Genomic DNA, 19,813 nt, shown 5'->3' with positions numbered 1-19,813 from the left:
CTATACTATCACTTTTTCATGGCAAACCATACTATGATTTTTTTTATCACACATTATACTATCACTTTTTTATGACGTACTATACTATGACTTTTTATGACATACTATACTATGACTTTAATAGGATACTATACTATGCTTTTTTTGTGACATACTATACTATGACTTTTTTAACACAGCCTGTACTATGACTTTTTTTATGGCATACTATACTATGACTTTTTTATGGCATACTATACTATGACTTTTTTTTTTAACACAACCTGTAATATGACTTTTTTATCACATACTGTACTATGACTTTTTTTAACACAACCTGTAATATGACTTTTTTATCACATACTGTACTATGACTTTTTTTTAACACAACCTGTAATATGACTTTTTTTATCACATACTGTACTATGACTTTTTTTTAACACAGCCTGTACTATGACTTTTTTTATGGCATACTATACTATGACTTTTTTATGGCATATTATACTATGACTTTTTTTTAACACAACCTGTACTATGACTTTTTTTTATGACATACTATACTATGACTTTTTCATGGCATACTATACTATGCCTTTTTTTTAATCACATACTATACTATGCCTTTTTTATGACCTACTATGCTATGACTTTTTTATGGCATACTTTTCTCTGACTTTTTTAATCACATACTATATTATGCCTTTTTTATGACCTACTATACTATAACGTTTTTATGGCATACTTTTCTCTGACTTTTTTAATCACATACTATACTATGACTTTTTTATGACCTACTATACTATGACTTTTTTATGGCATACTTTTCTCTGACTTTTTTAATCTCATACTATACTATGACTTTTTTATCATATACTGTACTATACTATGATTTTTTTCATCACATACTATACTATGACTTTTTTTATCACATACTATGACATGACTTTTTTTTATCACATACTATACATGACATTTTTAATCACATACTATATTATAACTTTTTTAATCACATACTATACCATGATTTTTTTATGGCATACGGTACTATGATTTTTTTTAAGACATACTATACTATGACTTTTTTATGACATACTATGCTATGACTTTTTTATGGCATACGGTACTATGATTTTTTATGACATACTATGCTATGACTTTTTTATGGCATACCATACTATGACTTTTTTATCACATACTATACTATGCTTTTTGTGACATACTATACTATGACTTTTTTTTTTATCACATACTATACATGACTTTTTTATCACATACTATACTATGACTTTTTTATCACATACTATACTATGACTTTTTTTATCAGATACTATACATGGCTTTTTAATCACATACTATACTATGACTTTTTATATCACATACTATGCTATGACTTTTTTATGGCATACTTTTCTCTGACTTTTTTAATCACATACTATACTATGACTTTTTTTTTATCACATACTATACTATGACTTTTTATGACCTACTATACTATGACTTTTTTGTGGCATACTATTCTCTGACTTTTTTAATCACATACTATACTATGACTTTTTTTTATTATCACATACTATACCATGACTTTTTTTTTATCACATACTATGCTATGACTTTTTTTTTTATCACATACTATGCTATGACTTTTTTTTTTATCACATAGTATACATGACTTTTTTATGACATAGTATGCTATGACTTTTTTTATGGCATACTTTCCTCTGATGTTTTTTAATCACATACTATACTATGACTTTTTTATGACCTACTATGCTGTGACTTTTTTATGGCATCCTTTTCTCTGACTTTTTTTTAATCACATACTATACTATGACTTTTTTAAATGACATACTATACTATGACTTTTCTTCACATACTATACTGACTTTTTTATCACATACTTTACTAAGACTTTTTTTTCACATACTGTACTATGACTTTTTTAATTACATTTTCAATGATATTTACACTTTGCAAAAGCTTTGATTTAGCCTACTTAATATTCATATTAATTTTAGCTTCCACTTTGTAAATCTTTTGAAAGTAATTCAGTTGATAGGCAGTGTTGACATTGTTTGTACCTACCAACAGCAGTTGAGCAGCTGCTTTTGTTGGGGCTATGGCACCTCCACTTTCACAAGTGACCTGCAAAACTGCAGTACCCTGTAATACTAAGCACTGGTAATGATAACAGCAATTTGTTACATTTTTTATGATTATGATCACAGTTGCTGATGACTATTTTGGACGACAGTGCGTGGTTACCTTTTGAGGCATTGCAAACTTTTTTCTTTATTTTGTGCATATTTGAATATTGGGGAGATGAGTGTCCCCTAGAGTATGTGATCATCTTTGCCGAGCTGAGGACCGATCGCTTTTTAAGCAGCATGTGTTTATATTCAATTGTCAAAAAAGATTAAAGAATAAATGTAATTAGAAATGCTATATGGGGTAGAGTTTTGGATATTGTAAAGACATCACACAGGTTCTTCTGTTTCAACCAACTTTATTCACAGACTTAATTACAAATTTACAGCACATTAATTTGCCCCCTCGCTGCTTTATATATTGCTCATCAAGGTCAAACTTAGAAAAAAAAAGTATTTACATATTATACATAAAGCAGCATTTAAACACCATGGAGACCCAGGGTGAAATGTAATCTGCGTCATACAGTTCATTTAGAGAAATTTCAACTGAAAACTATGCAGGAATATATAAAGTTTCAAAGAAATTTCTCAAAAATCCTAATAACTTATTTAATTTATAACAAATAAGGATATCATGTGTGGTTAAATCAAGCCGTCTAAAGTGAGGACAGATGTCTCCTTCACACCTTTACAACACAAAAACTGGGTTTGGGAAGTTGTTTTAAGAGTCACAGCACTGTAAAGGCAGCTTGTTTATCACAACATAGCAACGTGATATTTTCTTTCTTAGAAAAAGAAAAAAATAAAACCACCATTTTGATGTTCTCAAATGTTTTCCATAGGACTTGAAAATCACTCATCCATCAAAAACCACTCACTGTCAGTGTGCTTTCACAAGAATGTAAATCCCTTAGATAATTTAAATAAATATTTAATTAAAGCATTTTTTCTTCCCTTTGGGAAGTGAGAGCATGCTAGATAAAATTACTTCATACTAGACTTGACTCCGCAGTGAAAGCACATTCAGAAATCTAACAATCCTGACAAAGATTGGCTGAAATGTTAAAGGACAAAAAGATGAGATGGAAATCCTTCTTCATAGCAAAAAGAAATATAATCTGAGTTCAACAGACAATCTCATTGCAACTGATTACTCAAGATGTGTGTGTAAGGCAGTGATTCAGTCATACAGTACATCATACCACAAGGTGCCTTTTCCCCTTTCAGAAGAAGTACACTTAAAGTTTTTACCTTTCTGAAATGACCTATAGGAAACAACACCAACTGAAAAGTAGAAATTGTAGCATAGCTTCATACACTTTCAATTAGTGGAATAGTGCTGGTATGCCCTTTATTAATAAGGGCTGATACTGTATAGTTCCTTCAGAGCACTGTCTGAAAGTCAAACACAAGTGACCTAAGAAACAGTAAGAGGTGATGAGAATTGTTGTCCCACAATGCAATCACACTGCAGCTACAGGAACATCTCAGTAAACAAAGTCGTAACTCTTTGGAAAAACAAGTTTGAGCTCTCTTTGGTGAGTAAAACTCCACCAACTTAAAATGCCCAACTTAAAACGCCCATGAATCAAAAAACCTAAGTAGCTGTAGTTGGTTAAATGCTGACGAAAAAGTGTTTTATCCTCCTTGAAATGATAAGGTGATCAGATTTTACTGTACTTTCAGCTAAATATTGACAGAAAACCTCTAAAAGGAAAAAATATATTTGTGAGTGAAAGTGAAGTGAAAGGACGAAGAACAGACACTAACCCAGGATTTTGTTTCTACACTGTCTCACAAAACAATACATGGTGGAAATCTGTAAATTGTGTCTGCTTTTTAGTTTCAGCAGATAGAGTTTAATTGGGACACAGCTGGAGATGAAGGACATCAGAAAAAAATACTTGAATCCCACACGATGCCATTGGCCGACCACTAGAGGGCGACGTAAACCTGCGTGATCCATCAGAGGGAGCTGGTTAATGCTGATAGTGTTTGGGCAGCAGCGGTCTGTGGTCTCCCTCTGTTAGTCCAGATAGTTGGTGGTTGTGTCCCTCGACAGCCTGTGCAAACATGTTAAAGCAGCTGTGGTGGTTGGCTCGTCCTCTGCCGCTACACACTGCTTCCAAGCGCTGACGTTTCTGATTCAGAGTCTGTTTCAGAGTCTCTGTTAAAGGATGAAGAACAGCCAGGAGTCATACACAAAGGACTCGGCTTGAGTCCTGCTGTACAACAGCATGTTTCTAGCCTTGTTTGGTTATCGCGAATCAAGCATTAACCTCTGTATAGTAGTGTTAGGTGCTGAATGAATGAATGAATGAATGAATGAATGAATGAATGAATGAATGAATTTTTATTTTCGTGTCTGGCTGCCCCAAGGCAGCCCATCCCTCATGGGATTATTCAGACACATTTTAAACAAAACACTTTCCAGTGCCATCACGCCAACATAACATAGTGAACATGACATACACAAGCCGCGAATGAAGATCAACAAAAGTAAATAAAACAAAATAAAATAAAATAAAATAAAATAAAAAGGACAATCTTTAGAGCCACGATCTATCTATGCTTGTGTGTGCTTTTCACTTACAGGATTTTCTGCAGTAGTTTTTGGTTGCTCTCCCTCCTTTCTTCATCAATGGGATAGGTCTTCAATATCAAAAGTCCTACAGCTATCAGACCCACAGGCACAGGTGAAACCAGAACCTTCAGGGTTAAACTGACCGCCTCGGGTTGTGAGCAGGCCCCAGTCACATAACCAGCAAATCTGCGAAAAAATGCAGATAGAGGGAGAAATGTTGAGCTGATGTGAGTACAGTCTGGCAAGACTGTCAAGTGAAGGATCATATGATTGTTGAACACATGACTGCTGGACTGATGAGCTGTAAGACGGAGCTAATCTCATATAATGTTAGAGATGTAAACTGAGTGGAGACTTAACTTTAGTAGACAGTGAGGGAAAAAATGCAAATGAAAATAATTGTAGGACAAAATGGCTACACATATGGACCAGCTAACTCACTTCAAACTGAGCGTTGAGATACCCAGGGATACTCCAGAGGCAAACTTGATGAAAAACACATAGAAGGAGTAGAAGATGGCTTCATGACCGTGGATGTCTGGGTTTTTCACCTTGAAGTCATCCACTACATCAGGAAGCATCGACCTACAAGCACAAATATGACAATTAGAGGAAAAATTGACACAGTCAACAAAGATCCACATCTGCGTACAAATCCAGGGATGGCTTCTGTGGCAGGATATACAGTAATTTTTCTTTTTTTAACCAGGAAAATCAATCTAAGTCTTGCATATCTCTCTGCTCATCGGGTGGCATGAAAATAATTCCATTCATTGGTACGAAAAGGTGTGCTTAGAAGTGAAATCATGGGAGCCAACAATAGGTTATGGTTATTTTTCCCTTTGTTTTCAACTAGTCCATACCCATTGGTAGCTTTGTCACCTTCTACCTATGCCAATCCTCAATGCCTATGTGCAGTTTCACAAAGACTGACCACGTCAGTGAGTAGAAAAACGTGGGACAGACAGAATGACTCACAGACAGAATGACACACTGACAGTTTCCGTGATTATGTACAGCATACCATACCATGACTTAGTCATACCAAAAATTAAAAAAAAAACAAAATATTCGTCCACAGGGGGAGCCACAGCGACCAGTCGCATTTTAGCCATTTTAAGCATTTTTCTGTTGTTATAGCGCCACCCAGTTGCCAATTAGAGTCACCTTGAGGCGTCCTGTTCTACACCAAGTTTAGTAAAAATCAATATGGCGGTTAGGCCTAGATAAGAAATTAGCTCTCTAGCACCCCCATTCAATAATAGAGGGGTCCCCTCAGATTATGTGTGGTCATATGCCTACAAAGTTGCGTGGTGATCGGTGAAACCCTTGAGATGTTATACACCTTTATGTGATGAGCCACGCCCTCTGCAATATTCATTGCCTTATAGAAGCTCAGTTTTAGTAAGTTTTCCAACTTCTGACAAGAGGGAACTTTAGATATTCGTCCCTAGATTATGTTCACAGAGTTTCATGCAGATCGGTCAAACTTCCTAGGAAGAGATCGATTTTAAGTGTTTGTCAAAAAATTCAAAATGGCGGAAAATGTATATAACTGGAAGTTATGGGTTCTTGAGGCAAATTTGTTCCTCATGAGAAGAGGCGTCTCTGTGCAAAGTTTCATGTCTCTACGACATACGGGGCATGAGATGTGCCCATTCAAAGTTTGCAATTTCAATCGGTTGCTATAGCGCCCCCCTTTGGCCAATTGATGTAATATTGCTTCATTCCCATCCTCCCATGACCCTCTACCACTGTGCCAAATTTCACATGGATTGACCAAGTCAGTGAGGAGAAAAACGTGGAACAGACACACAGACAAACCCACAGACAGAGTTTTCGTCATTATATAGTAAGATGTTTAATTTGATTTTTTTTTATTATTATTTTTTATTATTTTAGAAGAGAAATGTCCTATATTATTTGATTGAAAGGCGGTTAGAACTAATTTATCAAAGTAATTAGTAAGGCCAGGTTGACTTACATTTATTTTCTGGGTTTTTGCAAATAGATTTCTTTTATTTGATCTAACAATATGTCAGTCTAAAGCTCAAGTAATTTCTTTGTGTTTATATATTCCCCCAATGAACATAGGCTAACATTATATTTATCTATTTACTTCTGAAATAGCATTATTATCAAAGACTGTTAAATAAGATGGAGGACATGACAGCTCCCCAAAAGTGAAGCCAAAACATCTCGATCGCCCCCTGGTGGCTGGTTGCAGTGAAGGTCATAAACCCCGCCCCCTCCCTGTTAGAGGATCGCACATGGGCCCAAAAGGGGAAAATCAAATTACGTGTCAAATAAATTTTTCCCAAAGATGGTTTCTGTCATTTTAAGTAGTTCTTATCACCCTGGTGTGTTCAAGTGTTTGTTCTTTCTAAAAAGGTTGGTGTTATTAACTATGTGACGCTCTAAAGAGTGGGTTTGACATCATGATTGACAGCTATGTGTGCCTATCAGTGTGCTCGCTTTCAATGGTGCTGCTCATGATTGACTGGATGAGAACTTGATACTGCAAGGATCACTGCTGCGCAGACTCTGGCTCCAAGTGACGTCACCAGGGCAAGATGGCAGCAGCTGTATCCGTGAAATTTTGTCTTTATTTTTGTATAGTGGGAGGAAGTGGAGATACATTGCCCATCTGTTTATAAGTCTATAGTTATTATGCACATGAGAATATAATGTATAAGAAAAAGCAGCCTTTTTTTCAATAGACAAATGTTTTAAACATGTCTTGATGATGTCATTCTTTATATAGCCTGCCTATCAGTTGTTTTCAAGACCAATGCACACAGATAACAGTTGACTGGAATTTCTTTCAATGAAATCATCCAGGAAACATGGACTCACACCACTTTTTCTAACGGAAACCCTGATCTGTGGATAAACTCATGCTTACCAAGGCAGAAGGAAAGCTGCCGCCACGCTCACACCTGCTGCCACTGCGATCAAGTAAGAAAGAATCAGGTTTTTTCCAACAGTGACGCTTAGGATCATGAAGGGTACTGCCCACTGTGGAAAGAGACACACGGATGTGAGCAATTCCATAACACACACTTTTTGACTTAATGCCTTTGTTGAACCAAAAAAGCATTTCTTTTTACTCACAGCTATGCCAAAGTAAGAGGCCGTCTTCTTCCCAAACCGGGTCAGAAACCACTGCCACCACGGGATGGTTAGAGTCCCCGATAGCTGGAAAAAAACGTGAGACAGAATTCTCAGTATTGCTGTTTCATTAAATCTAATTATGCATGCTCGCAGAAGGACAAGGGATGTGATTTATCTGGAATCATTGAGACACATGAAGCAGTTTAGCCTAGCGAGATTACTCATTCATACATTCATTTTCCATAACTGCTTATCCTGTCAGGGGTTGCGGGGTAGCCAGAGCAACCAGCGGACACTGGTCGAAAGGCGGGGTACACGCTGGACAGGTAGCCAGACTGTCACAGGGCTGACACAGAGACAGACAACCATTCACACCTATGGCCAATTTAGAGTCACACATTAATCTGCATGTCTTTGGACTGTGGGAGGAAGTCGGAGTACCTGGAGAAAACCCACACTGACACAGGGAGAACATGTAAACTCCTCACAGAAGGGCTCCCCCACCCTGGGTTTAAACCAGGAACCCTCTTGCTTTGAGGTAACAATGCTAGACCAGCCATTAGCCACTAGCCAGATTAGCTTAATCAAATAAACAGGAAAATTCTTGAGGCCATATGAATTATGTTGTGTTTATGGAACTAAATTTAACAGACAGAAATATTTATTTGCACAACTTGCAGCCTAAATGATAATTATGGTAAATAAATATTCAGTTAGCAGACATTAAAGGGATTGTGTGAAAAAGCAATTTATAAAATAACTATATCTTGAAATCAACATTCTGACTGGGCTTCATTAAAATTCAGAAAAATGTGGGAAGCGGAAAGAATAAAAGCGCCCTTGCAGGAGAGGTTAGGGAACAGGGGCGCAGTTTGCTTTTTTGTTCTTGACTTGTCCCTGCAGGGGGCGGCTGACCTTCGACCTCCTGGTCAAACTTGGTCAAGTAGTGTTAAATGGCCACACAAGAACAAGTTTGCTACTGACAACTTGGCAGCATGAGAAATAACATGAACATCAACTTTGGGCAAATATGACGGGAAATATTTCCTTCCTCCCTCTCAACTCCCACCTCTCCAAATATGACACATGGTGTCCAAAAAATGTTTCCACTCCCAATCAGAGGGAAAAGCACCAGAGCAGAAAACAGCGAGCGGAGAATGGAGAGGAGGACGCAACCAATGGTGGCAGTTCCCATGGTGGCAGTGAGAGATCGCCAGGGCAACAAAAGCTTTACTGTGTGCCTGTCTCTCCCTCGATGTCCTGCTAACGCCAAGCGAGTGTGTGACTGGGAGACAGGTTCCCAGGAGTCCAAACAACACCTCCTCTCACCCTGAAAATCTGCCCTTTCAGCCCCGGTACCATGCATCTCCTCGCGTGAGGAAAGGCCTCAAAGTACAAGCTGAAAACCCCTCAAACACTGGGAGCTTACTCTGTGCCACAAGGATAGCCAAACAAGGTTGATGTCCTCCAGATCTCACACTGATTAGGGCTCTGACGTGGAGGTAAACAGTCCTTGAGTGGAAAATAGAAACACTCACCATGATGAGCAGGAGAATATTCTGGAAGTCTTTTCTATGGCCAAGAGCGTAGGTAATGAAGAGGGCAAAGTTTCCCTCCATTAGCTGTAAAAAAAAGAAAAAAAAAAGAAGAATCAGTTTTACGCAAACTACAGTTACAGATAAAGGAACAGTTCAACATTGTGGGAAACACACTTCATATCTTGCTTGTTTGATCTATAAAAAGCCAAAGTTTAAAAACACTATGTTGTGGTCTTACCATTGGACTGCTGTTTCCACTTGTCTTTATGCTACGCTAAGCTAAGCTAAGCTAAGCTAAGCTAAGCTAAGATAAGCTAAGCTAAGCTAAGCGTCTCAGGGCTGTAGCTTCATTTAAAGGGTAACTTTGGCATTTTTCCAACCTGGACCCTATTTTCTGAGGTTTTTGTGTCTAAGTGACAGATGTGAACAACATTTTTTGAAATGGGTCCAGTGTTGAGAGACAGGGCTGCAGCTGGCAGCCGCATTGTGCCTGCTATGTAGCCAGATGGGGCAATTGTGCACCATCACTGTATGTCCAGGCTCAGATTTTTTATCAGAAGTGTCTGAAGTGTCTCTTTACATTTTGTGTTGCTTCCCTACAACAAGTCTCATTCTGAGATCTAATAAGACGCAAGTGAAAGGGAATAGTGTGTTGTGTCAGAGTACAGAAGTGTTTCTTATTGTTATCTTAAAGATTTTCAGTGTTGTGGATGATTATTTAGCTGATTTCAGCAATGGGAATGAGGCCTTTGAGCTTCTACTAATTTGTTGAGGGGAGGAGGAGAGCGAGAAACAACCGGCAGCAGAGGGTGAGCCAGCTGCTGCAAGGCCATGAAGCTCAGGAGACTGGTGGTGTAACTGCCACATGAGATTTCAGAACGAGACTTCTTGAATGAGACTTAGATGCAATAACAAACATTCAAGATCAAGCAAAAGGTGAAAGACACACTTCAGACACTTACAATAATAATTGCGGTCTTTCTGTGGAAAAAATAATCACTTTTAATGGACATACAGTGACGGTGCACAGTTGCCCCATCTGCTTACATGTCATTGTGTCTCTGCCAGATGAGAGTCAATCATGTTCGCACACTGAGACCGAAACCTTCCTCCTTCATAAAAGTTTTTGGAACAAGTTCCATTTTCTGTGTTTTTCGAATCTGTCAGAAGTCTTCAGAGAGCTGTCTGACCAAGAATCAGTGAAGACAATGTGGCAGTGGGACACAGTTACAACAAGACAGAGGAAAGGGGCACACAGAATCATCAGTTCACTTTGAACAGGTCAGATAGTAAGATTCAGGTGGATGATGATGAAGAGGAGGAAGATGTGGACTGCACACAGAATGTGGAGGACAGAGAGGAAGGATAGCTCTGTCCCTCTCATGCAGCTACAGTGCCAAATGAAAGACAGGGAGAGAGTGATGACAGCCAGAAAGGTAACTTCAGTGGAGAGAGGCAAAAGAGGATGTGTGTCTTTTTATTTTGTCACGTATTGCAAATTTTCGCAACAAATAGAATAAATCACATTGGAATCTTTCGAAACGATTTTTTCCCTGGATGACAGATTAAAAAAAACGCATCCAGAAAAAAAAAGGACTCGGTGTGCAAAGGCCTTAACTCTTGATAACAAGGCAACTAAGACTTTCATAAAAACTTTAATATTACCATGAATGCCAGAGAGGTGAAGAGGAAGGCAGTGACCAGTTTGACGTACGGTCCGTGACTCATCACCAGCCACAGGCCCTGACGGAAGGTGAGCGGAGAATTTTTCCGCCCGCACTCTGTAATCAAAGGTGGAGAAAAAGAGAACAAAGACAGCTGAAAATGTTTGCTGTAAGAAATTCAATGCACAATGCAGAGCCATTATGATGAGAAACAATGTTCTGGTAAATGTCTGATTCATTTCATGAATTCTGGCAGACATTTAGTGTCTGCCAGAAATGTGGCCGCCACTTTGACATTTTTTTGAACAGTTAATGATAAGGAAACAGTGACAAATGTCTCCCAAGGAAAACTGATACAAACTTTACATCAGAAATGGAACGTCATGCTATTGTAAGACACCAGTAAGACTCACATTTTGGCTATGAAGTCCTGAATCCTGGTCTTTAAGTTTTCATTTTAAGTCCTAAACAAGTCATTGTGCAGCCATCACTGATGCCATGCTATTTGTGTGATACAGTCACAATTATTTGCATTGATTTGCCCCAAAAGTTCTGCATCCTGCAGTCTGAGTGATGATCTAAGGTATCTGTTATCTGTCTTTTAGTGTGACTGCTCACACAACATGATTGGCTGCTGTCAGATTGATTCAGAGTTAATTCAGGAAAGTGAGATTTAAATCCAAGTGAAGTCATGAGTCATTGGTGTTCAAGTCTTTTTTAAATTTTATCAGGTTGAGTCTAAAATCCTCAGATTCATGACTCAAGTTTGACTCCAGTCCAAATCTGTGTCTGATGTCCACAGCTCTGCTTTAGACATTTAAAGTATTCAGCTTTGGTATTGGCAAATTAAGAACTTCTCCTGGTATTTAATGGATTCATACCTTTTTGCTCCTTCACACCCAAAAACAATATGGCAGCACAGGCGAAGTAGATGATGCAGATGACCCCTGAAGCAACCAAGTAAGCTTGTTTCTGAGAACAGAGAGGACAGCACTAGCTTGGTCAAATACTCATGCAAACACTCTATGTAAATGTCATCATTTATCTGAAGCAATGCAAAAGACTCCAGAGGCTCACCGTCTCTTCCAGTGAAACTCCGGTCGCGTTCATTACAGTTCCATTTCTGCTGTTAAGCTCATCAGGCTCAGTGCGACAATTCGCCGCACCACCTACTATCTGTCCCGGGATTGCGGTGCCCAGAACTGTGCCCAGCACCTCCACCATCATACCTGAGAGCAACACAAATTGAGCGTCAGTTCCTGAAAGATAACTCACATGTAAAAGCATTTGATCTCACAGGAGAGCTGACGTACGGTAAGCAGTGGCAGAGTCCCTCTCCTTCTGGTTGCTGCTGATGAACATGGTGAGAGCTGAGTATGGCACGTGGAAGCACTGCAAATGTACACAAACACAAAGTTAGGCCAGTGTACACACTGGGACCAAGGGGGGAGAAGTACAGCAGAGTGTCAGCATGACATACTCACCGTCTGCATTGACTGGAAGAGGCAGTAAAATATCAGATACCAGATGACCTTCCCTTGCTCAAAAGGAGGCACGTACCAGATTAGGAAGTAAGTCAGCACTGCAAACGGAGTAGAGAAAAGGATCCTGGGAAGAAAAGAGCGGAGGATAGGAGACAGTTTGATAAATTTATCAAGTTCATTTGTATTGTTTTTAATAAGCAAATATGTAATTTTTAGACAAAGCCAGAGTATTTTCCTCTCATTTGAAATCACTACAGTGTGGTTCCTCTTTACATTCTGTACTGTTTGGCTTGAAACAAAAAGCGTGATCAGCCTGCTGTTTAATGAATTCTGCCAACTGTTACTGCAGCTTTACCCCTGCTTTTCATTTTTTCCCCCTTGCAGCCAGTTCTTTGCTACTTTCTCCCTGCCGCTTTGTGAATAATCCCCCTAATCCTGCCTTGTTAGAGCTCGTGTGTGGAGAAAGGGCTCAGTCTGGGCTGCAGAAGGAGATGAGGGTGGGCTGAACCGACGGTGAGGCCACTCTGGCCCACCTCGCTCTCACCCCACTTGGTCTTAACAGCCTTTTCCTCAGCTGACCTCAGTCAGAGAAGCTGGTGCCACTACAAAAACTTGTTTTCAAAACAGACTACAGTCCAGCTAAAACTCCCCACGAGCATGAGGATATCATAGTTTTTCTTTACAGTCTTACTCAGTCTATTGCTGCAGGGCAGTAAAAAGAAGCAGTACAATAATTTTTATTTTGTGCCTCAACACACCCTATCAGGTGAAGCAAAGCTGAAATAAAGTTAATGATTTTATTAGCCCAGGCTTTCCTACATATTCCTTTATTTGTGGCAGCCCGCCACGATTAAAAATCTGCCACAGTTTTGGCGCTAAACTGTTCTGTAGGAGTGCTACTGGAATATACATGTTAGGTTATTTATAGGACCATGCTGTCGGAGTGCAGAGCGCGGCAGAGGTGGAGCACGACAAAATCAGTAGTATTGAAAGTGAAACTCCTTAACCATCCCTTTTGCTGGGCCTAAAAGTTTGCATTCACGTGCAGCAGCTGCTCCTCTCTAATCTGATCAGCTCTGTATGGCTCAACAGGCCAATTATCCACTCTGTAGGTCACTGCTGCTGAGGAAAAAAGAGCCCCATCTGTGCTGTGTTCACAGATCTGCAAAAACCTCTGAATTTAGAGAGCGCAACAGTGCTGCTGTAATGTCTGTAAAATGATCATTTCAAGCAAGGGTGGAGATACCAGCAATATGATGAAATGTCTTCACAACGTGGGATTAAACTCCAAGAATGCCATGTGTTAGACACTTGAGTGCCACTGCTTCCCAACCAAGCAGCACGTCTGTTACCGATGGTAAATATCCGATTTTAAATAAATAACATTAGCATTACGTAGGCAGGCTCAGCAATCTTTTCGTAAAGAAGAAAACCTAAAAAAAAAAAAAAAAACGAATGCTGCACAAAGAGATAAAAAGTCCAATGTGTAGGATTTATGGGGATACATCTGCAGAAATGCACTTTAATATAATAAGTATGTTTTCTTAGTGTAAATTCACCTGAAAATAAGAATCACTGTGATTTTGTTAGCTTAGAATTGCCCGTTTATATCTACATAGGGAGCCAGTCCTCATATCCCAAAACAGACAAACCAAACACACTGGCCCTTGAAATGCTGAGTCTCCCTGAGAGCCATGTCACTGAACACAGGGGGTTGTGTCTTGATTGAACATGACACTGCTGCACTCGCACGTGGTCGTATACCCCGCCCCCCTTCTTGTGTGACACATTTGGGAAACAAGAAAGAAAGCCCCTCCTGATTCCCTCTAATGTCTGAGTGAATTAGGTTAATGAGAGCTAATTTATCTGGAAATGGAGGCCAGGTTGAAACAGTGAGATATTAAACACACACCACAGATCAGACCAGTAAAGCACTGGAACATCCACTAAACCAGTTTAAAAGCAAAACCTGTTAATGTTTAATATGCAGACAATGCTAAATGTCCAATTCCGGTGTCACGTAACAATATCTTTGTGCAAAACATTTTCAGCACAGAGGAGCGAGTGAGGACATAAAAAGGCATCTGCGTGTTCTTATCTGACAGCTGGTTGTTTCCCTTTAATTTGAGAAGTAACCCCAACTGCACAGTATCATGTACATGTTTCCCTTTTTAACAACGGCCTCCATTATTTCCATGAAGCATGCCTCTTGACCCAAGGTAACCTCTCTCTGCTTCTGCAAAAAAATCCCCTCCCATACAGCAAAGGAAATCTCTCTCTCACACACACACACACACACACACACACACACACACACACACACACACAAAAAGATGGACACACCCTTATTGGTTTGAAGCTGATGGTGTGTTGTGGGTTGGACCAATCACAGCAGAAGCCGGTAGAGTCCCTTCCCCCACCTCAACTGACAGCGTGCAGCACAGCCGGCATCTCTGACTCAAATACCCACGATGCTCAAGATATCACCGTGACATCATGTGAGAGAAATGCCAGTAAAATATTTCAATCGGTTCCTGTGCAAATCATGGCCTGAGGCGACTTCTTCTGAACCAGGCGGACTTGTAACACTGCCACATCCTGCCACCGTATTTCATGCTCTCCTTCTCCTCCGACACACACACACATTTATAAAAGAAACTGCGTTCTATTTGACCACACAAGGAGAACCTCAAGGTCATCTTTTATCCATTTCTTTACAGACGGACTCCCTCAAGCAGACCATTTGAATTCTACAATTTTAAAACCTTTCCCTTGCTTTGTGTCGAGCTTGTCAGTGCTTAAGGTAAAAATATATGAGAACATATCTGGTCTGTTCAGGGTTGCAGGCAGATCAAGCCAATCCCAGCATGCACTGGAAAGGGGTAGAGATTCCCCTGACAGGATGCCAGCTGGTCGCCACTTGCTAGTGAGTCACAGAGTTAACACGTACAACAGTTAAACACATTCACACACAGAGGATATGCTGCACACTGTGAGACTGCTCATATATACTGTACATCTTAAATATCTTTAGCTGTTAGATGTTTGTAGACAAATCAAATCAATGAGCAGAAATGCTTCAAGGGAACAACTGAATTTTGGCTTTAATGTGACTTAATAAATATTAGACTTCTCACTGATCCACTGATGGAGGTAACACACCGAGAAACCCAGCGCTGTGCTAACAAAGACCATGAAGGAAAACTCCTCCGGCAAGTAAACATGGTTGTAAATATTTGGCTAAAAGCTTAAAAGTTCTTCCAGCTGTTTAACTAAAGGCCCAGACACAACAAAATGGCATCAAAGAACTAGCAGCCGACTGTTGTGTCGCCACATGTTGTCTATGTCCCGGCCAACAAGTTACATTGGAACGCGCCAGGCAGCTGTGGTCTGTATTCGTCATTCAAAAAGGGCAACGCAAGATAGACAGGACGGCTTCAAGATGCTAGTTAGCCAGTTAGCATGTTAATAACGCAACCAGACATGAAAACAAATTATATTTAATGTGCGCCAGCAAACAATAGCACAAAGAATTACAGTGTGTTTATGCTAAATAGCCCAATAGCTAAAAAAAATAATCCTTCTTTGGATCTCACGCCCTCTTAACAAATGTTTGTTTGCGTTCCTCACTTTCATTTCTCTTCTTGTGCGCTAAGATGAAATGCCAGTTAGAGTGATTTCAAGTCCCGATAGGCTCTGCCAGCTCCAACGCTGAATCAATAATCTGAACCGGCCAAAAACAAACCCACAAGGGCCAACTAGTGTGGGACACACTGCAAAATCTAGTGCGACAGATGCTCACCGATGGCTCAACATTGATGGAAGGCCAACTGTCAGCTTGGTGTGTCAGGACACTTAACTGTACTAATGCCAAATCAATTCAAAAAAAGGAACCACATTTCTCTTTACTAAAGCTAAAACAGCTGCACACATCTGCGTCTAGAAAAAAGTGAAGACGCTGCTTCAGCTGCTGTTTGCTCATTTTAAAAGGTTACTTTTGTGGGTTTCATGTGCGTCATACTGATTTCTGATGCACACATTACATGCACTGTGTTTCATACAGACTATATTCTCACACTGTTCGTGAGCTGGTTTTTGTCAGTACTTTTGCCTCACCATTCTCACCCCACTCAATATTACCTTACATTATCCTTTAATATGTGTGAATCTAAAATGCACGTGCTGCTGTGACATTCAGACACCTACCACGGCATCATGCGGCCGATGCTGGTCCATCTACTCCGGCTCACAAGGAAACCCACCGTGGGGTCTGTGACCGCGTCCCAGGCACGGCCCACAAACAGAATGATAGAGGCATGGAAGGGATCCAGCTAAGGGGGGGAAATAGGGAAAAAGAGTGAAACCAAAACAAAAAGAATGATAAATACTACGTAATGTGGAACAGCTTGTGAATGAGTCAAAGGTGCCACGACACCAATGGGGTTACAGAGACATTTCAAGGCTTTAGAACTGCAGCGGTGAAATAAACAACTGTGTCGTTTGTTTAAGAACAAAGTGGCATTCAAAGCCCCTGTAATGCTCTCATCCCTGGAGCTGAATGGCCTCTATTTAAGGTCCTACTGTGTACAGTGGAAACGTCTAATTTCCTAATTGAGTAACAAAGCAAAGCAGTAGGAGTCCAGGTTAATGCGCTTGACCGGCCACTGCGGGGTGAAGACTGATACAGGGCTGAGAAGAGCGAACACACACTCTGGCCTTGGGGTTAATCAGTATGCACAACTACGGGGAAAAATGCAAAGATAAGGAAATGAGTCTCTAATTTGGGTGCTGCAGAATCCACAAATGATTTGTTTTAAAGAGTGGGGAGTATAAAGGGCATGCAGTTTGCAACTTTAAGTATTCCTACAACTTTTTACAGTTATACAAAACGCTTTTTTATACATGCATGTGTGCTTTTGCTCTATTTGTGCGTCTGTTGTCAATCACCTGAGCCACATCCAGCAGGTAGATCTGGAGGAAGAAGCCCAGAGCGCTGCCTGTGATCTGGTATGGAGCCCCACCGATGGCATAGCTCAGTTTGTTCCACACAGACAGACCTTTCCTCTGCTCCTTTGGCTGGAAGACAAAGAGAGGGGAGGACAGTAATGGAGTTAGTTTGGCTTTATAACAGTTAGTGCACATTCCCAGAGGAGCTATCAGGTCAGGTAAAGTGATGCGGACAGTGCGGACTCTCTTCTGTGCTCTGGAGTTCATTTAATCTCCATTTTCTGCTTCATCCATCCCTCTGTCCAGAACTCTTTGAATAACTGACGCCGTGTTAAACAACCTGTTACCACGAGGGACCGAGATTGGCTAACTTCCACCACCCCACCGCTCAGAACGGCAGATTAGAGACAAATCCCCTGATGTGGTCCTGGCCATGTACACCACAGTCAGACAGTGGTGTGAAACTGCGAGGTTACTACAGTTCACACACACTACACCACAAAGACTCTGCTATTGGCTCTGGCAATAGGATGTTTGAGGTAGTGTGACATTTCATGCTGAGTTGCCAGCAGACAGCTTAGAGTCTTATCACATCCAACAGCCACAGCCAATCACCTGTACAGGGCTCCATGATGTCAGCAAGGGAGTCTCTAAACTCCGATCCATGTCCGCTTCAGACACAGAGGCAGCATCACCTCATGTTGAGAGCAAATCGCTGCCTCCTGTTCTCTCCACCCGGATCTTTCACCGTGACAAGTCCACGCTGGCATGACTACAATGTGGGAATGAAACTAAAGATACATGAAGGGGTAGAGCCTGTAGGCGACTGGGAAAATCATGGGCAGTGTAACATAAAGCAGTGGGCAGACAAAACGACACAAAGATTCTGGATTCAAGTAAAGAGGTATAGAGAGACAACAATACATGAAATGTTTTCTATTTGAATAAGAGCTGTAGATTGGACTATTGTTTATATCCTTAAAACTTTTGTCCACTAAATGTCTTAATGCAGTAAAAATGCTAATCAAATTTCTGTCAGCTGTATTTAAGGTATATTTGTACAATCATTTTGATACAGACAAGTTTAGATTGCACACGCTCTAAGCATTTTGTACAGGTGAAATGCCCTGTGATCTAATATTACTATTTAAAAGGGGCACAACAGAGCAGACATGACGTAGATATAAAAAATAAAATGCAGTGCTTCCACAGTTTTTCATATAAAATACAAAAACACACAATCATCTGCAGACTGTTAGACGCATACAGCTGCTAATAAGAGTCCCTTGAGGCTTTTAGACTGGTTTCAAGTCTCTGTAGAAGCACTTAAAGAGATGATCATTAACAATACAAATCCCAGTGTTGAATGCACGCTTAATTTGAGAGTTTCAAACCAACCGGATCATGCATCATGAAGCTCTGGAGCTGTGGCATCTCGTCCACGTCACGCTTCGGCAGCACATCTGTCATCACTACCAGGCTGCTGTTATAGCAATACTGTACGGTTTGGATGAGACGTTCAAATACGATGTGGTCCCTTTAAAGTCGGCATGCGAGCCTCACGGGCAGCTGCCCGAGGACAGGTGGACGGACCGGGTGAAATTCAAATACCGAGGACGAGTCAGGGGGGCGTTTGAAATACACGCCGAGAGGAAGTAACCCCATTTATCAGATGTTGCTTCAATTTAGGCGCCCGTTTAACGCTCCCGAATAAAGCGGGAACACCACCTTAAAATTAAACCATAAATGAAAAAAAAGAGTCCTTCCTCTTACCTTTGCCGTCTTGACTTCTGTATTTATAGGCTTGACTGATAGTAAACCCGCCGTGTACTGCTCTGCGCCCTCTCCTCGTGCCATTGTGCTCTCAAGTCGATGAAGTAATTAGTATTTTTTTTTTTAGGATAAAGTAATATTTTAAAGTATCAGAAGAAACAAAGCGCCTCACAGCTTCATAGTGTCTCGTGTCGCTCAGTGCTCTGACTGTCTCTGAGTCAAGTCTCTCGCGCTCGGTCCACTCATTCATACTCTACTATGCCGCCTACGTCATTGACTGCCGTGACGTGCCCATCGTATGTTGCGGATGCTGGTATAATAGCTGAAGGGCATCGAGCCCCGGTTGGATGGTCAGACCAAGGAGACCCCGGGATAACGTGTATGTGGGCTATTGTCCTTCAGTCAGCAACACATTGGTGAATGAGAGAGTAAATATCGGACAGGAAAATGCGCCATTACATTCAGAATCAGAATAAGGTTTATTGCTAAGTATTTTTTTTTTTTTTTAAATTCTGATTCATTAAATGTTACACAATTTTTGATTTAAAAAAATCATGACCCAAGGCTACACATTTTCCATCTA

General features: G+C 40.4%; 1 protein-coding gene across 1 annotated transcript; it reads right to left on the bottom strand.

The window, feature by feature from the left end:
• Positions 1-2,469: 2,469 nt before the first annotated feature.
• LOC117267483 (MFSD2 lysolipid transporter A, lysophospholipid a) lies at positions 2,470-19,458 on the bottom strand. Its single transcript, XM_033643423.2, has 14 exons — positions 19,231-19,458; positions 17,458-17,586; positions 16,717-16,841; positions 12,511-12,634; positions 12,340-12,418; positions 12,104-12,255; positions 11,908-11,998; positions 11,028-11,143; positions 9,363-9,446; positions 7,825-7,908; positions 7,616-7,728; positions 5,152-5,295; positions 4,720-4,896; positions 2,470-4,293 (listed from the first exon to the last, which is right to left on the bottom strand). Exons 1-14 carry the CDS (start codon positions 19,312-19,314, stop codon positions 4,239-4,241), a joined length of 1,557 nt encoding a protein of 518 aa, XP_033499314.1. The 5' UTR covers positions 19,315-19,458; the 3' UTR covers positions 2,470-4,238.
• Positions 19,459-19,813: the final 355 nt, after the last annotated feature.

The sequence above is a fragment of the Epinephelus lanceolatus genome, chromosome 15 (assembly GCF_041903045.1).
Source record: "Epinephelus lanceolatus isolate andai-2023 chromosome 15, ASM4190304v1, whole genome shotgun sequence".
NCBI classification, from domain to species: domain Eukaryota; kingdom Metazoa; phylum Chordata; class Actinopteri; order Perciformes; family Serranidae; genus Epinephelus; species Epinephelus lanceolatus.
This window is presented reverse-complemented; position numbering and strand designations above follow the sequence as displayed.

What these genes read in the sequence shown, in the direction of transcription:
- LOC117267483 (XM_033643423.2), bottom strand. Translation starts at nt 19,314, where the DNA reads ATGGCACGAGGAGAGGGCGCAGAGCAGTACACGGCGGGTTTACTATCA. An exon ending in GAGTTTCACTGGAAGAGACG is followed by an intron (nt 11,999 to 12,103) that starts GTGAGCCTCTGG and finishes CTCTGTTCTCAG; the next exon opens with AAACAAGCTTACTTGGTTGC. An exon ending in ATATTCTCCTGCTCATCATG is followed by an intron (nt 7,909 to 9,362) that starts GTGAGTGTTTCT and finishes GTTTTTTTCCAG; the next exon opens with CTATCGGGGACTCTAACCAT.